At 40.3% G+C, this 16,298-nt stretch overlaps 1 protein-coding gene across 7 annotated transcripts in view; it reads left to right on the forward strand.

Annotated features, from left to right (window-relative positions):
- ubap2a (ubiquitin associated protein 2a) overlaps nucleotides 1-16,298 on the forward strand; it is a 114,876-nt gene that overhangs the window by 89,778 nt on the left and 8,800 nt on the right. For 5 of the 7 annotated variants that reach the window (XM_087989954.1, XM_043687679.2, XM_087989938.1 and 2 more), the window contains 4 exons: nucleotides 4,309-4,517; nucleotides 8,675-8,768; nucleotides 11,526-11,633; nucleotides 13,886-13,947. In XM_087989954.1, coding sequence (XP_087846080.1) covers nucleotides 4,309-4,517; nucleotides 8,675-8,768; nucleotides 11,526-11,633; nucleotides 13,886-13,947 — 473 coding nt within the window. The remainder of the gene's footprint in view (nucleotides 1-4,308; nucleotides 4,518-8,674; nucleotides 8,769-11,525; nucleotides 11,634-13,885; nucleotides 13,948-16,298) is intronic. The other 2 variants (XM_043687689.2, XM_087989960.1) reach the window with 1 other exon arrangement.

Genomic DNA, 16,298 nt, shown 5'->3' on the forward strand with positions numbered 1-16,298 from the left:
TTGGAAGCAGGATAATTTCAAAACTCCTTGTGTGTGCATTAGTCAGTGAAAGCTGTTGCTTAACTCTTTGAGTCACAACATGATCAGGTGAAGGTGAAGACTGCAGATGCTGGAGATCAGAGCCGAGTGTGTGGTGCTGGAAAAGCACAGCAGGTCAGGCAGCATCCGAAGAGCAGGAAAACTGACGTTTTGAGCAAAAGCCCTTCAGGAATGAGGCTGGGAGCCTTGGGGGTGGAGAGAGAAATGGGAGGGAGCAGTGGGGCTGGGGTGAAGATAGCTGAGTGTATAATATGTGGAAGGCGCTGGAGGAGGTAGCTCGGAGGGGAGGGTGGAGTGGATAGATGGGAAGAAAGCAGGATAGGTAGGACAGGTCATGAGAGTGGTGCTGAGCTGGAAGGATAGAACTGGGATAAGGCGGGGGAAGGAGAAATGAGGAAACTGATGAAAACATTGCCGTGGGGTTGGAGGGTCCAGAGGTTGAAGATGAGGCGTTCTTCCTCTTAGTGTTGGGTGGTAAGGGAGTGGCGATGGAGGCCCAGGACCTGCATGTCCTTGGCGGAGTGGGAGGGGCTGTTGAAGTGTTCGGCCATGGGGCGGTGGGGTGGTTGGTATGGGTGTCCTGGAGATATTCTCTGAAGCGCTCTGCGAGTAGGTGTCCTGTCTCCCCGATTGTAGAGGAGAACGCATCTGGAGCAAAGGATGCCATTAATGACGAGTTTAAGTGAGGTGAAATTTTGATCGATGTGGAAGGCTCCTTTGGGGTGAGGGGGAAGGTGTGGGTGCAGGTTTTGCAATTCCTGTAGTGGCAGGGAGATGCCAGGAGGGGAGGATGGATTGTTGGGTGGCATGGACCTGATGAGGTAGTCAGGTTGATCAACTTCAACGCATTCCACCTTGACCTTTACATTTACCTGGACCTCTCTCCCCTTCCTGGACCTTTTCCATTTCCATCAATGGTGACCGACTCAACGCTAACATTTTCTATAAACTCACCAACTCCCACAGCTACCTGGATTACACCACCTCCCATTCTGTAAAAATTCTATCTCTTATTCCCAATTCCTCTGCCTCCGCTGCATCTGCTCCCAGCAGAACCAGTTCCACTACAGAACATACCAGATAGCCTCCTTCTTTAAAAACAATTTCCCCTCCCATGTGGTGGTTTCCCTCCAGCGAATTTCATCCACTTCCCCACCTCTGCCCTTGACCCCACCACTCCAACCACAACAAAGACAGAAACCCTCAGTCCTCACCTTCCACCCCACCAACCTCCATAGATGTTGCATCATCCTCTGTTGTTTCCATCACCTACAAACAGACCCCACCACCAGATATATATTTCCCTCTCCACCTTTATCTGCTTTCCTTTAAGACCGTTCCCTCTGCAACTACTAGTCAAGTCCACCCCCTGGCATCCACCACCCTCCCCTGCTGGCACCTTCCCCTGCCACCGCAGGAATTGCAAAACCTGCGTTCACACCTCCACCTTTACCTCTGTCCAAGGTCCCAAAGGAATCTTCCATATCAAAGTTTCACCTGCACTTGGAAGCATGTCATTTACTATATCCATTGCTCCCGATGTGGTCGTCTTCAAATTGGGAACACAGGATGCCTTCTCAGTACTTCAGAAAGCATCTCCAGGACACCCGCACCAACCAACTTCACTTCTCCCCTCTTTCTCCCCCCCCCCCCCCCCCCAACAAACCTTAACCCAGTCCAACCTTCCAGCTCAGCACTGGCCTCATGACCTGTCCTACCTAACAATCTTCCTTCCCACCTATCCACTCCATCATCTCCTCTGACCTATCAGCATTACCCCCACCTCCATTTACTTATTGCACACTCAGCTACCTTTCCCTCAGCTCCACCTTCCTCCCATTTATCTCCCCAGCCTCATTCTTGATGAAGGCTTTTGCCTGAAACGTCGGGTTTTTTTCCTGCTCCCCGGATGTTGCCTGACCTGTGCTTTTCCAGCACCGCATTCTTCACCTACAACATGGTCAGGTATATCATGCATTCTTAGTTGGTATAGGCTAAGCGGACCTTATTGCTATTTGGTTTAAGGGGTGCATGATCAGTCTGCAATTGACTGTCACCTCTCATTATCACCTGACTGGCAATTTAAGATCCAATCATTCGTGGGTCAGTCCTCAGAAGTTTTGTTGTCACTTTAGACTTTTAACTAAGACTAGATATTTGGAAGTGTTTTTTGCTGCCTTTGTTAAAAGAAAAACTGAGGCATTTGCAGTCAGGACCCAATAATTCATATCCTTGTGCTGACATCTGAATCCTCTTTTTTTTAAATTTGAATTTCTCATTAAATCAGACACCTGCTAATCACTAATCATTTGCTTTTCCCTTAGTCATGAGCTATCGGAATTATTTTGTTTCTGCTGTTTGAACACTTAGAGCAGTTTGTATAGCACTTAACACTTCAGAGGCAAAAGAATGAAATAGTGAAATATTCCTCAGTATCTAGTCTTGAGTAAAAATGTAAAAGATTATACAATTGCAGACTTTAGAATGTTACATTTAGTCAAAAGCTAAATTTCTAAGATTAATTGAGACATACCAGTACATTGGCACAGCTCTGGTTATGATTTCTTGATGAAAGCTTTATTTTCCTTAATCAACCTTGGAAATCCGAATGTAAGCTGTACATAAGCTAAACAGAACCCCCTCATTCTTGCAACTGTTACTCAAAAGCACATTAGGTTATTGCCTCCACTTAGTTTGCAATCCAGTTCATTGACAAATGAAGCTGAGCAGTCACATGATCGTGTCAAAATCTGCATTGGTTCTATTAAGCCAAATAAGAGATTTATCAATGAATATACTTTAATTATGTAATCTAAGTCAATCATGAGATTTTGGTTTCTGTACTAATCTTAGACTATGTCCAAATGTAACAAGACCTGGACAGTAGTCAGGGTTTGTCCTGACAAGTGGCAAGTAACTTACACACACAGGTGCCAGGCAATGACCATTTCTAATGAGAATCAAACCATTACCCCACGATATCCAACAATATTGCCATCACTAAACTTGCTGGGGATTAGCATTGACTAGGAACTGAACTGGACTAGCCATAGTGTGTCTACATTAGCAGGTTCAAGACTAGGAATGTTGAAGTGAGTAACTCAGCACCTGACTCTCTGTCTCTTAAGAGACAGTGAAGTCTGCAGATGCTGGAGATCAGCTGTGTTACTGGAAAAGCACAGCACATCAGGCAGCATCCGAGGAGCAGGAAAATCAACACTTCGGGCAGGAGCCCTTCATCAGGAATGACCTCATCCTGATGAAGGGCTCTGGCCTGAAACGTCGATTTTCCTGCTCCTCGGATGCTGCCTGACGTGCTGTGCTTTTCCAGCAACACACACCAAGTCTTTCACTACAAAACAAATGACAACTGTGATAGAATACTACCTGCTTACCTGGATGAGTGCAGTTCCAACAGCACAACACTACCATCCAGAACAACGGAACCTACTCGCATGGTACCACGTTCCCAAATGTGCAGCGCCTTCACCACTGCTCAGTAGCAGCAGTGTGTATCATCTCCAAGATGCACTGCAGAAAATGACCAAAGCTCCTTCAACAGCATCTTCCAAAACCATGCCCACTGCCATGGAGAAAGACAAGGAGAATAGGTACATGGGAACACCAACTCCTATAAGTTTCCCTCCATACCACTTCCTAACTTATTTTGGAAATATACTGCCATTATTTTGCTGGTTTTGTATCATGGATTGCCACCACCACCAGTGCATGAATGCACCAAGGATGGGTAACAAACATTGGCCACCCAGAAAATCCAGCATCTCCTAAATGAATGATCAGAAACTTACGTTTAATAATTTTTCTCTTAAAAACCTAGTAAATGTAGGTGCTGTGAATTCTTTGCACATTTTGTCATCTGCATGTTTAGCTATTATGCCTTTTCTCCTGTCTTCTTGGTCATGGATGTACATTGTAAAAAGTTGGGGCCTCAGCACAGTACAAGTCTCCATTTGTCACATCTTGCCAGTCATCTGTCCATGCTATTATTTAATTCTCTTGCTTCATGCAATTTTATTTTCCATCAGAACTTTTGTGGCACCTTGGCGTCATTGACTTGGCCAGTATTTATACCTCATCATTTTTTGTTCTTAAGTGGTGCTGAGCTGCATTGAATTGCTGAACAAATTTTTTGAAATGCTGTGAAGCAGTGGAATCATTTCTTGATAGAGCTGTTGTTACAACTAATGACCATCTAAAAATGCAATGTTTTCTGAACCATTTTAAAGAGTAAAAATACTCCTCTTGCAGGCGATCTAGCAAAGTTTGGCAGGGGTGACTCTGCTTCACCTGCACCAGCAACCACTCTTTCCCAACCTCAGCAAAATCAGGCTCATCACACCACTCAGCAAGCCTTCTTAAACCCAGCTTTGCCACCAGGATACAGTTACACAGGATTGCCGTATTATGCTGGTATGCCTGGTGTTCCAAGCACATTCCAGTATGGGCCTGCCATGTTTGTAAGTAATTTGTACTGTTATTTCTCTACTGTAATTTGTGGTGATCGTTATAGAGCTTGTTTATTGGAAATTATAAAGTGCTTTGCAGCTGATTTTGTTTGAAAAGGATTGCATACCTATTATAACTAAATCCTTTTTTAATTCGTGAATTAATTGTTACTCTTGTTTTCTGAAAACAGTCAACATATCAGGAGAACTTTCTGCTCTTCACATAATTCCATGGCATCTTTAAGGTTTAACTGTAAAAGTCAGTTTCACTTTTTTCACCTGAATATAATTATCACTGAAATAAATTTAAGTATCATGTTGCCTTTTAAACTAACCAGAATTGACAGACTTTTTGCCCAATTTAATTAAAGCTAAAAGGAACACCTCTCCGAAAACTTATGTACAGAATAAAATAGAAAATATAGCGGAAAACCATATTTTGGTGATTACGTTTGCCCTAGTTAAGATGTGTATGATAAATACAAGAAATATTTGACCGAGCAGAGGAAACTGGAGTTGGTTGTGAAATGCATTTATGCACTTAGAAATTGAGGCACAGATTTATCAGATTATTTCAAGTGACTAATCTGTTCCTGTCAGGGATATGGGAATAAAGTACGTAATGTTAAAATTTGAGCAATAAATATCAACAGATTAGCTCATAAATTCATAGAATAATAAGAAAAATACATTTGGTCTGTTTCTGTGCTGGCTTTCTGCAAACACAACTCATTTAATTTCATTGCCTGCATTTTCCTTGTGGTCCTGTCAATTTTTTTTTTCTGAGCCAGTTTTCTTCTGAAAGCAATGATAGATTTGCCCTTGCAACATTCTCTGTAAATTCCAGACTCCAACCACTCAGTGTGATTTTTCCCCTCATTGCACTTGCTTGTGTCACTTTAAGTTGGTATCCTTTTGTTTCTCAATTCTGCCATGAATGGTGTCTGATCTTGTTAACCTATTGTGTGTAGATCATGATTTTGAATGCCTTGATTTAATTTCCTCTAACCTTCATGGAGAACAGATTCCAAATCTCCCAACCTTTGTTACAGAAGTTTGTCACCCTGAACCATTCTTATTAATAGGTACTCGCTGAAATGCCTTCATATTCTTCCTGAATTACCCATCTCCAGAGCTAGATTGAATACTCAGTTGGGACTGAATCAGTTTTATACAAGAAAATCTACTTGCTTTTGGAACATTTGGCACCTCAGTATAAAGGCTAGGTCCTTTATTTGCCACTATTTCAATTCTCTATCCAATCAATGATATGTACATCCTCAGGAACTTTTGCATGTATGTTCAGATACTGCATTCGTTTTTACCGTTTTTTTCTATATTATTATGTTTGCCATCGAAATGGATTACTTACACTTATCTACCTTAAATTTAATCTGCTACTTATTCATCCATCTCACATATCTGTCTTAGTGAGTTTTGAGAAGATTTGTAGCTTAGGTTGAGGTTCTGGCTGTAAGTTTGCTTGCTGAGCTGGAAGGTTCATTTTCAGACGTTTTGTCACCACACTGGGTAACATAGTCAGTCAGCCTCCGATGAAGCACTGGTCATAGTTTGGTCTTAGTGACTCGCTTTCTTTTTGTGTTTAGGTTTCCTTGGGGGTGGTGGTGTCATTTCCTGTTGACATCATTTTGTTCTTTTTCTCAGATGGTGGTAAATGGGGCCCAAGACAGTGCACTTGTTGATAGAGTTCCATGCTTCTAGGAATTCTCGTGTGTCTCTGTTTGGCTTGTCCTAGAATGGATGTGCTGATGCTGTGGAGTATCCTTACAGCTGAGGAAGGACACCACTGCGACTGGGACGGCGCATCCATCCTAGGACAAGCCAAACAGACGCACGAGAATTCCTAGAAGTATGGCATTCCAACCAGAATTCTATCAACAAGTGCATTGTCTTGGGCCCCATTTACCACCCTCTGAGAAAAAGAATATAAAATTATGTCACAACAGGAAATGACATCACCATCCCCCCAAGGAAACCTAAACATCCAAAGAAAGCAAGTCACTAAGACCAGACTCTGACCAGTGCAGCATCAGAGGCTCACTGTTACCTAGTGTGGTGATGAAATGTCTGAAAATGAACCTTCCAACTCAGATTCTGGCTATAAATTTGCTCACTATCTGTCTGTCATTTGAAGGTTGCTACCATAAAACATTAGAAATAGGAGCAGTAGTAGGCTATTAGATCCCTTGTGTACTCCACCATTCTTCAAGATCGTGGCTGAGCAGATAATAATTTTCTCTCTCTTTCTATATAACCTTTAACACTTATCAATGAAAAATCTGTCTAACCCCACTTTGAATATGTTCAATGACCAAGCTCACTGGGAAGTAAAAATCACAAGACTAGCAATTGGGAAATAGACTTTCCCAATTCTATTTTGAATCAGAGGGCACTTTAGTTTGGAATTGCGACTGGTTCAGACTCCCACCCCACCCCATGGGAGTAATCATCCTCTAACATCTACCCTTCAAATCCCTCAAAAAGATCACTTCTTAGTTTATTTATTTAGGCAATCTGGGTTAAGCTGGCCGAGTCAGCGTTTATTACCCATCCCAAATTGCCTTTGGCAGAATGATGGTGAGCTGCCTTCGTGAACTTCTCCAATCCATTTGTTGTTAGTATCCCCTGGAGTTTGACCTAGCAACAGTGAAGGAATTGAGATGTTTTGAAGTCAGGATGAAGAGAGGCTTGAAGAGGAACTTGCAGGTAGTGGTGTTCCCATGTATCTGATACCCTTCTTCAAAATAGAAGTGGTTCGAGGTTTTCAAGATGCTAAGGAACCTTGGTGAGTTTTTACAGTGCATCTTGTAGTTGATGCACAACGCTTCAACTGTGTGTCAATAGTGAAGGGAGTGAGTGTTTGAGAATGTGGTGCCCAAAAAGTAACCGCCAGTGTATCAGCCCAATTTGGTCAATCTTTCTTCATTAGAGAAATCCCTCATCCTAAGAATCAACCTCGTGATCCATGTGTGAACTGCTTCCAGTGTAGGTATGTCCATCCTTGCGGTGGCCATTGCTGGAGATAGTGGTGTAGACTCGACTGTACACTGTAGTCAGACCTCACTACTTTATACTCCAACCTCCTTGCTTTAAAGACACAAACACTCTTTGTTTCCATGATTACTTTACCTATATATTAATATTTTATGATACATGAGTAGGATCATAGTAATTGTTTTATACTTGTCGTTTTTCCACTTTTTACTCCATTGGCCAATTTTATTTTCCACTCGCTTAACCTATGTATATCCTTTTGCAGATTTTGTATTGTCAAACTTGCTATCTTACCTAATTTGGGATAGTTAACTCTTCACAAATTCACACTGTCTAACTTAATAGTTTATTCAGGTGTTCAGTCCCATTATCTCTTTTTAAAGGATTGTAGTATTTCCCAAAAGACATGAGACAAAAGTTCATAATTTGTTGATCATCTTTCTCTCCCATTTCTTGGCTAACAAAGTAATACTGGTAATTTTCTATTTTAGTGGTGGCATCTTCTCAATCCAGACTTTTGAAACGATACCAGTAAAACATTTGCAAATGCTGTACCACCACTGGTACCCTGAGTTGAACACAAGGCCCTAGGCATTAGTTAGTCTTCAGCAATTTGCCACCAAGTGTGCAAAATTCTGGCAAGGCTTTATTATTTTTGATCATTCACTGAGGGAACCAGCAAAAATGGCTTTGGGTTTGAAATGTTTAGCTTTCCAGAAAATTCATTAAGTTTGTTTCTTTTGGAAGAGTGGAAACTTTTGTGGTGACATCACTGAAATCCTCAAGGTTGAGGGCATTGACGGTTGACTCTCAAACCATTCGTTATGCTATTCAGATAACTAGTGATGCATCTTTTGAAAAGGTTCAGCCTATTTTCCTTACTCCTAGCTTGTAAAGGGTAAAATTGCTGTGAAGTAAAGTACATGTAAAGGAGATGAGTGCTTATGTACAATGTATAGTTTTAGTAATATTCCTGGAGATGGGATTGAGGAATATGGTATTGGATATTCAGAGGGAAAAATTGCAAAAGGTTGCTGAATAACTTTTCAATACAATGCTAAGAATTTCAAGCTATCATTAGTGCTTGCAGCATTGGTGAGCTCTTCATTCTTTTCTAACTTGAGCTGCTCAACACATTTTAAATGCTCTTATAGTTACCTCCAGCAGCTGCAAAGCATGGAGTGAATATGAATACCGCTTCAGCTTTTCAACAGGCAGGTGGCTATGGACAGCATGGATACGGGACTGGTATGTACTCCATATTATCATACGCCCATGTAACATTTTGAATTAATCTTGTATGGAACACTGGCTGATTCTTTGACAAGGATGATTGTACAAGATAGGAAGATGATAATGGACAGAAACACATTTTCTAGGAAAATATAAGCAGGAACTCCTATCAATATCAGATGATCTGTCGGTTAATTAAATGGTTTATCAAATGTAACTCTGTTCCCCTCTAAGTTACGAGAAATCGTCGTTTGTCTGAGAAAGCAGTCAGCTGCTTCAGTTTAATAGTTTGTACAATACTTGTGTATTGAAGTGCCCTTCTACATTGAGGTTTGAATTTATAACCTTCAGTTCCAAAGGTGTGGGCATCCCGTGCTTCCAAAGATTCTTTCTCTCATTAAATTATGGGAGGGTTCACTCATCAAAAATCTACTGTAGGTGGCTTTGTAAACATGTCCTAACTAATGCAAGTGTCTACAGGAGGAGAAATTACTGGAAGGAACAATTTGGTGATATAGCATCTTTAACATATAGAGGGTAAGGTGCTTCACAAAACATTATCAAACAAATTTAGGCATCTGACTGCATAAGCTTATATGAAGGTCAGTGACCAATAGCTTCAGATTTAAGGAGCATCTTCAAGAAGTAGAGAGGGTGCGTCTTGGAGACTATGAAAAGGAACTACAGAGCTTGGAGCCCAGGCTGCTGCTGAATACACAGCCACCAAAATGCTTTAATAGGCTAGAATTAGATTGCTTGTAGCAAAGATGTTTGAATGCAAGAAAAGCAATTCCTGATGAATAGTATTCAGTATGCCATCAGATGCAAGATGAGATGTAAATTTACATTAATTTGACTACTGTAATTTTGTTTTACTTAAACTTTGCTATTGAGTAGATATTAATGGTTGGTAATTCACTCTTGATCACTTTTGAAGCATGAGCCAACAAGTTGTATCCTGATTATTTTAGTTTGACTTCATTCTAACGAAGTAGATAAGTCTGGGAAAATATGCAAGAAATCTGAATAGATAATTGAGACTTTTTTTGGTACAAGATAAACACTGTGTAATATTGTTTTGGTCCACTACTTTTTGATGCAGTATAGTAAATACTTCAATGAAAGTGTGTGGAATATAGTCATTTTTTTGGAACTTGCTTTTTAAAATATATGTGGATATGGGCAAATACAGAGGATTTTGTGGGAGGAGAAAAAGTTGATTCTGGAATAGTGATCCAAATGTCTCACTTTCTATAATACTTGTGATTGCAAACAAGATCTTGAGATAACCCTTGGAGTGATAATATCTGTGTTTATACTTTTTTTGGGGGGTTTATAACCGGAATCTTAAATACATTATTCATTAGTTTCCTCAGACTCCTGCACACAGTCTCCATTCAAGTACAAGATTGCTCTATCTCCATGACTATCTTTTAATTTTAAGTTTACAGAAACTGAGTTCTGTTAGCTTAGTCCATTTGGCCTTGCTTTCACATACTTCAGCTGTCATAACGTAGCAACAACAGTTGGGCTAGAAAGAAATTGACTTGAACTTTTACTGGTTCTAACGTCAGAATTATGACATTGTCATGACCATTCAAGAAAGAAACTAGAAGGAAGCAGCTAAATACTATCTTAGAATTGAAGCAGGAATATAATTTATCTAAGCTGGAGACTCTAGTGGATAACAGTGGGTAATTGGTTGAACTTTTGTTTTAATGTTAATTGGGATCTTTGTAAATATAGCTTGGCTTGTTTTTTTTTTCGCAACTTAGTTTTAAAAATTTGATTATATATTCATGAGACTACGGAGGTTTAACAACAAAACAATCAAGGTAGGTTTTATTCTGGAATCTGACTTGTCTATCAACTGGAATTGTAACTCCTATTCCCAAATTTGTGTATCTGCTGGAGGTTTAATTTTTGTTATTAACATCTAACCTGAAATAGACAGTAATAGATTTTAAAGGGTTTTTGAATAAATGCTTGAAAAATATGCAAGGCTACAGGGAGTGGCAATTGGTAGGTAGGTCTTTTAAGGCGTTATTACATTTGCTGATGTTTGATTTAATTTTATTCTCTAACAGCGTTCATGCTAATTTAATCTACTGTCTCATCTCCCAGTGAAGAATTTGAGTCACCACCAAAATGTAGTCTGTACCCAGTTGAATTTGAAATGTTATTGTTAGCTGATGAGTTGATTACTGGCTAGGAGACTAGATTCTGGACATTGTTTTAAATGTCTCACTGGTTCATGTATCAGGTAGATGTTTCTCTGAAATTTTGAAAGTTGAAACTTTGAATAGGAAGATGCTTGATTCCTTAGTCTCCTTTGATAACAATGGCAATTTGTGAGCTGTTAGTTGCGCAAGCTAGAATTAAAAATCTGACTTAATTTTAGAAAACCTTAGATTTTCAAAAGTTTTCAATTTAAAACCATCCATTTTCAAAATACTTCAAATTTGTTTGTATTTAAAACTATCTTAGTCTGATTGTTCAGAGTTTCTCTGGATGTTCTGTGGTATTAAACCTAATATATGGAGATAGACGTTTTGCTTCTTGACCATTGCTGCTCACGTGCCTGACATGACAAGCCTCAACAGGCTGGCACAAGAGATGCTGTTGTGGTACTTAAGAGAACAGCTGGTGTTTGTAGACTTGAAGCTGCAGTGCACCTTTTATAGTGAAGATAGAATAATTTGCAGAAAGGCACGGTGAAAGCAAGGTTGTGCAATAGAAATTCTATAGTCTAACTTTGTTCTTGATTGACAGGTTATGAGGATTTAAACCAAGGGGGTGGAGCTGGAGATTACAGCAAAGGTGCCTATAGTGGGTCTACTCAAGCACAAACCAAATCAGCTGCAGCTGGACCAGGGAAAGGTAAGGCTGATGGGTTAGTGCCATTTAGTATAGTGAGTCTTCTAACTACCACATGCCATGTAATCTGGCATGCTTTGTCTATGGGGATGGTTATCATTGTTAATTGGAGAAATGTGTAACAGATATGTATTGCACTTCTAACCAGGACTTCTAACCAAGATAACAAGTTTGTTGGAAAACTGACACTCTGCAATGTGAGCAGATGATATGTTATAGTGGTTAACTTGCATCATGCTAGGTTATTAAGCTAGATTGTTGGACCCCAGTGCTTAGTGTGCAGCGATTATGGGGCAGGGGATCAGAACAATGTTGTTATCTTTGTATATCTCTGCTGTTAGCCAAACTTTGATGGAAGGAAGGAGGTAGTATTATTGAACTGTCGAGAGTTGGAGATAACGAAATTGTTTGAGAATGAATTGAAGTGGACTTGGACAGTGTGGGACCTCCAATCTTTAATGCAGGTATAGATGGTTATTGGATATGCCAGGAAAGACTGATTTGCCCTGGTAATCTCTTACAATGCATGTAGATCATAGTGTCTTTTATTAGAGGCCCAGTGGCAGTTAACTAAGTTCTCTATGTAAAGGAACTCTTTGCCTAAGGACTATGTAGGGGTGTATTATACATGCTTATAACAAAATGGCCCAATGTCTGCGCTCTCAAAATGGGTGACAAACAAAAAGAGGCTGCCTGCCTTGGAATTAAAACAAAAGATGGCTGACAGGAGGTAAATAAGGAGCAGTAAAACCAACGTTTCGGGCAAAAGCCCTTCATTAAGCTTTTGTCCGAAATGTCAATTTTTCCTGCTCCTCGGATGCTGCCTGACCTGCTGTGCTTTTCCAGCACCACTCTAATCTAGACTGATTTCCAGCATCTGCAGTCCTTACTTTCGCCTAAGTAAGGCTAACAGTCTGTTCCACCCCATTCCAGACAATACTGATAGGGGTGTGTCTCTAAAGTAGACGAGTAACTAATCCTAGCCCTCCTTAATGGAAAAGTAATTGACCAGTGAATGAATAGACACCAAGCACAGGATAGGTCCAGTCACTACCTTATGTCATTACCAGGACAATATTTTGTAATTGTTTCTCTGAAAGAATACTCTGCAATAGGTCCTAGTTAGAATTTCCCTTGGAAATCCTAAGGATAGTTTTAGCATTAAAAAAAACATATAATGAATGCTTAATAAGTATTAAAGAAAAAGCATTTAGAGCTAGATGTGAAAGTTAATTAACTTCAAGAAATACTATCCTGTGCCCTGAACAAAATAGATTGCTTACAGCCAAAGTACTGAGTAGGAAAAGCTGTATTTAACCTTACACTTTATAACCAGCTTCCTAACAAAAACCCACGTTACAAATCTTACAGAAGCTAGTTGAAACTGATTGTTTGTATTTTTGCATGCATCATTAAGACAGTGGGCAACATAAGAATAATGACTGAATTTAATAAAGACAGCACGTGAGATTAAATCAAATTCAAACTGTCTCTACAGATAAAGCTAGCCTGAGAGTATAGCAGCAAACCTTGGAATGCAAATGAACAGAATGCATAGAAAAATCCCAAGGCTTAGAGATTATAGTGTCTGTTTAAAGACCATGAGATCATAGGCAGCTGAGTCTGGTCAAATGGGTGTCTGTCACTAATTAGATCTATGGACTAGAAGGGAATGACTGTAGTTACATTGTATATAATCATTGTAATACAGAAATGCGTAAAATACTACTTACTAATACTATATGTTGGTGTGTCATTAATCTATCTTCTGATTTGAGTCAAAAATTAAGCGAATAATTGAGTTTGTATGTTGAGGCTGGATTCAGAAGATCCTTTGACCCTCCTTGTTTTAACTGGTTTCTGCATGAATAAACTTCCATTTTCATGAGGTCTGCCTGCCTCCAGAGTTTTCATTCCCTATCAAGGATAAAAGCTTCTGCACTGACCATTTGACAAAAGCTGTGTAGAGCTGTATTCTTTTTGGACTGTTTAACTTAGATCTAACTGCTTAGAAAAAAGGAGCTTAACTGAATTACTACGAATCACGACGGATTATTTATCCACATTGTCTCCAATATCATCTACCTGTACTTATGCACTTGTGCTGAGAGCTTCTGTTTAATGTTAAAATTTGAAGTATCTTAGGAATGGCTTCATCTACAGGCTAGTGAGAAAAGTATCTTTTTAAAGTGAAAATATTTTCTGTAATTGACTTAATTCACTGTGATAATCAATAGTTAATTATTATGTTACAGGTATTTCAGTGAACTCTTCTAACATTGTTCCTGATATGACTGGCTCAGTATACAAGACTCAGGTGAATGCTTGTTTATTTTTGCTTATGCTAGTCATTCAGAGGATTGCCAACATCTATATTTGCTGAGTTCTCCATTGAGATTTACAGCTCTTTTGAAAGTGAATGGGAGTGAAATTAGTCCTTAGCAACAAAATGAACATCAAAACAATTGGCATATAATTTGTGTTCTGTCTGATTTTTTTTTCTTTTGTTCCTCACTTATGTCAGTTGTCCATTGTGTAAATGTGCAATGTGGATAACTTAAAATAAGAAGCAACACATGGTTGTACAGCACCCAGGTTATGCTTAACTACAGATTATAACGTGAACTGAGTAGGAAGTTTAGAATTTGGTAAGAATGGGAACTCGAGAGATGAAGAATGTTTTTTAGTCTTAACACCTTTTCTGAGTTGTGAAAGCTTGAGTCAATGTTTTTTAAAATGCTTCATATAAATTGTTAAAAATCACACTACCAGGTTATAGTCCAACAGGTTTAATTGGAAGCACACTAGCTTTCGGAGCAACGCTCCTTCATCACACCCCCCCCCCCCCCCCCCGGTTCAAAACGCCAAATGATCTTTCCACATCCGGCTGAAATTTACCTGTTCCTCCACTAATGTCATCCACTGTATCCATTGCACCTGATGTGGCCCCCTCTACCTTTGGGAGACAGGACACCAACTTGCAGATCGTTTCAGAGGACATCTCTGGGACCTGCACCAACCACTGCCCCTGTCACTGAACACTTTAGCTCCCTCTCCCACTCCACCAAGGGCAAGGCCGTCTGCATTGCCAACCCCTAACCACCTGACACCTGAAGGAATAACACCTTATCTTCCACCTTGGGACCCTGCAACCACACTGGATTAATGTGGATTTCACCATTACCTCATTTTCTCTCTCTCCCCCCCCCCCCCCCTTCCAAAAACCGTAGTCCCAAGCCTCCAACTCGGTGCTGCCCTCTTGACCTGTCCATTGTCTTTCCCATCTGTCCGCTCCACCCTCCTGTCCAACCTATCACCTTTCCACCAACCTTCATCTACCTATTGCATTCTCGGCTACCTTCCCCCGAGCCCCCCCTTACACTTATCTCTCAGCTCCCCCACCCCAGCCAAAAAGACTCATTCCTGATGTGTGAAACGTTGATTCTACTGCTCCTTGGATGCTGCCTGACCTGTGCTTTTCCAGCACCACACCCTTGACAGCTACCAGAACTAGCAACATTACAAATCAACAGACTTGTAAGCAAGACCATTTTGCTCTCTGGTGAGCAATTGCCACTCTATTTTAATTCAAGCTATAAATGAATTGGGTGGGAGAGTGAAGTGTGAGGAGGATGTAGTGAAGCTTTGCTATGCTTTGGACAAGTGAGTGAGGAAATGAATGGCAGAATAAGCATAATGTGAAATTATTCCTTGCTAGCAAAACAGGATGCCCTACTAGTCACTGCATGTGAGGATGCATGTGCACTCGGTGATAAAGAAGGCAAACGGTATGTTGGTCTTAATAATGAGCAGATTATAAAGTGAGATGTCTCGTGCAATTGTACAGCACCTTGGTAAGGCCTTACCTTGAAAATGGTGTGCAGTTTTGATCTCATTTGAGGAATGATGTTCTAGCTATGGAGGAAATGCAATAAAGGTTCACTAAACTGATTCCTGTTGATCAGAACTATATTCACAAAAATTAGAATGGGTGGGGTGGGGCTTGAAATGGTCCAATGACTATTTTATATTATTCTAAGAATGTGCTGTATTGGAACCAAGATGTCTAGGAGTTCATGACTAGCGAGGCAACAATGCATTTGCTTTCAATTTCTCTCACTCCACTCAGTGTTTCAGATGAAGTTATCAGAAACTTGAGTCAGAATTTCTAGATGGTTTTTAACTGCATGAAAACTTCAAGAAGTGAGGCTTTAAGGAGCCATGTAGCAAGCATTTGGATATTGAGAAGGAGCCCTGCATACATCAAGATTTTTTTCTTTTGCTTGTAGCTGATCAGTTGTGTGCAATGAATATTTGCGTTTTGCAACATTATTATTTCATGTAATTAACCATAGAACATAGAACATAGAACATAGAAGAATACAGCGCAGTACAGGCCCTTGGGCCCTCGATGTTGCGCCGATCCAAGCCCACCTAAACTACACTAACCCACTATCCTCCATATACCTATCCAATGCCCTCTTAAATGCCCATAAAGAGGGAGAGTCCACCACTGTTACTGGCAGGGCATTCCATGAACTAACGACTCGCTGAGTGAAGAACCTACCCCTAACATCAGTCCTATATCTACCCCCCCTTAATTTAAAGCTATGCCCCCTTGTAATACCCGACTCAATACGCGGGAAAAGGTTCATACTGTCGACCCTA

The sequence above is a fragment of the Chiloscyllium plagiosum genome, unplaced genomic scaffold, assembly GCF_037043375.1.
Source record: "Chiloscyllium plagiosum isolate Xiang-an unplaced genomic scaffold, Cpla_swu_hap1 HiC_scaffold_1, whole genome shotgun sequence".
Classification (NCBI taxonomy): domain Eukaryota; kingdom Metazoa; phylum Chordata; class Chondrichthyes; order Orectolobiformes; family Hemiscylliidae; genus Chiloscyllium; species Chiloscyllium plagiosum.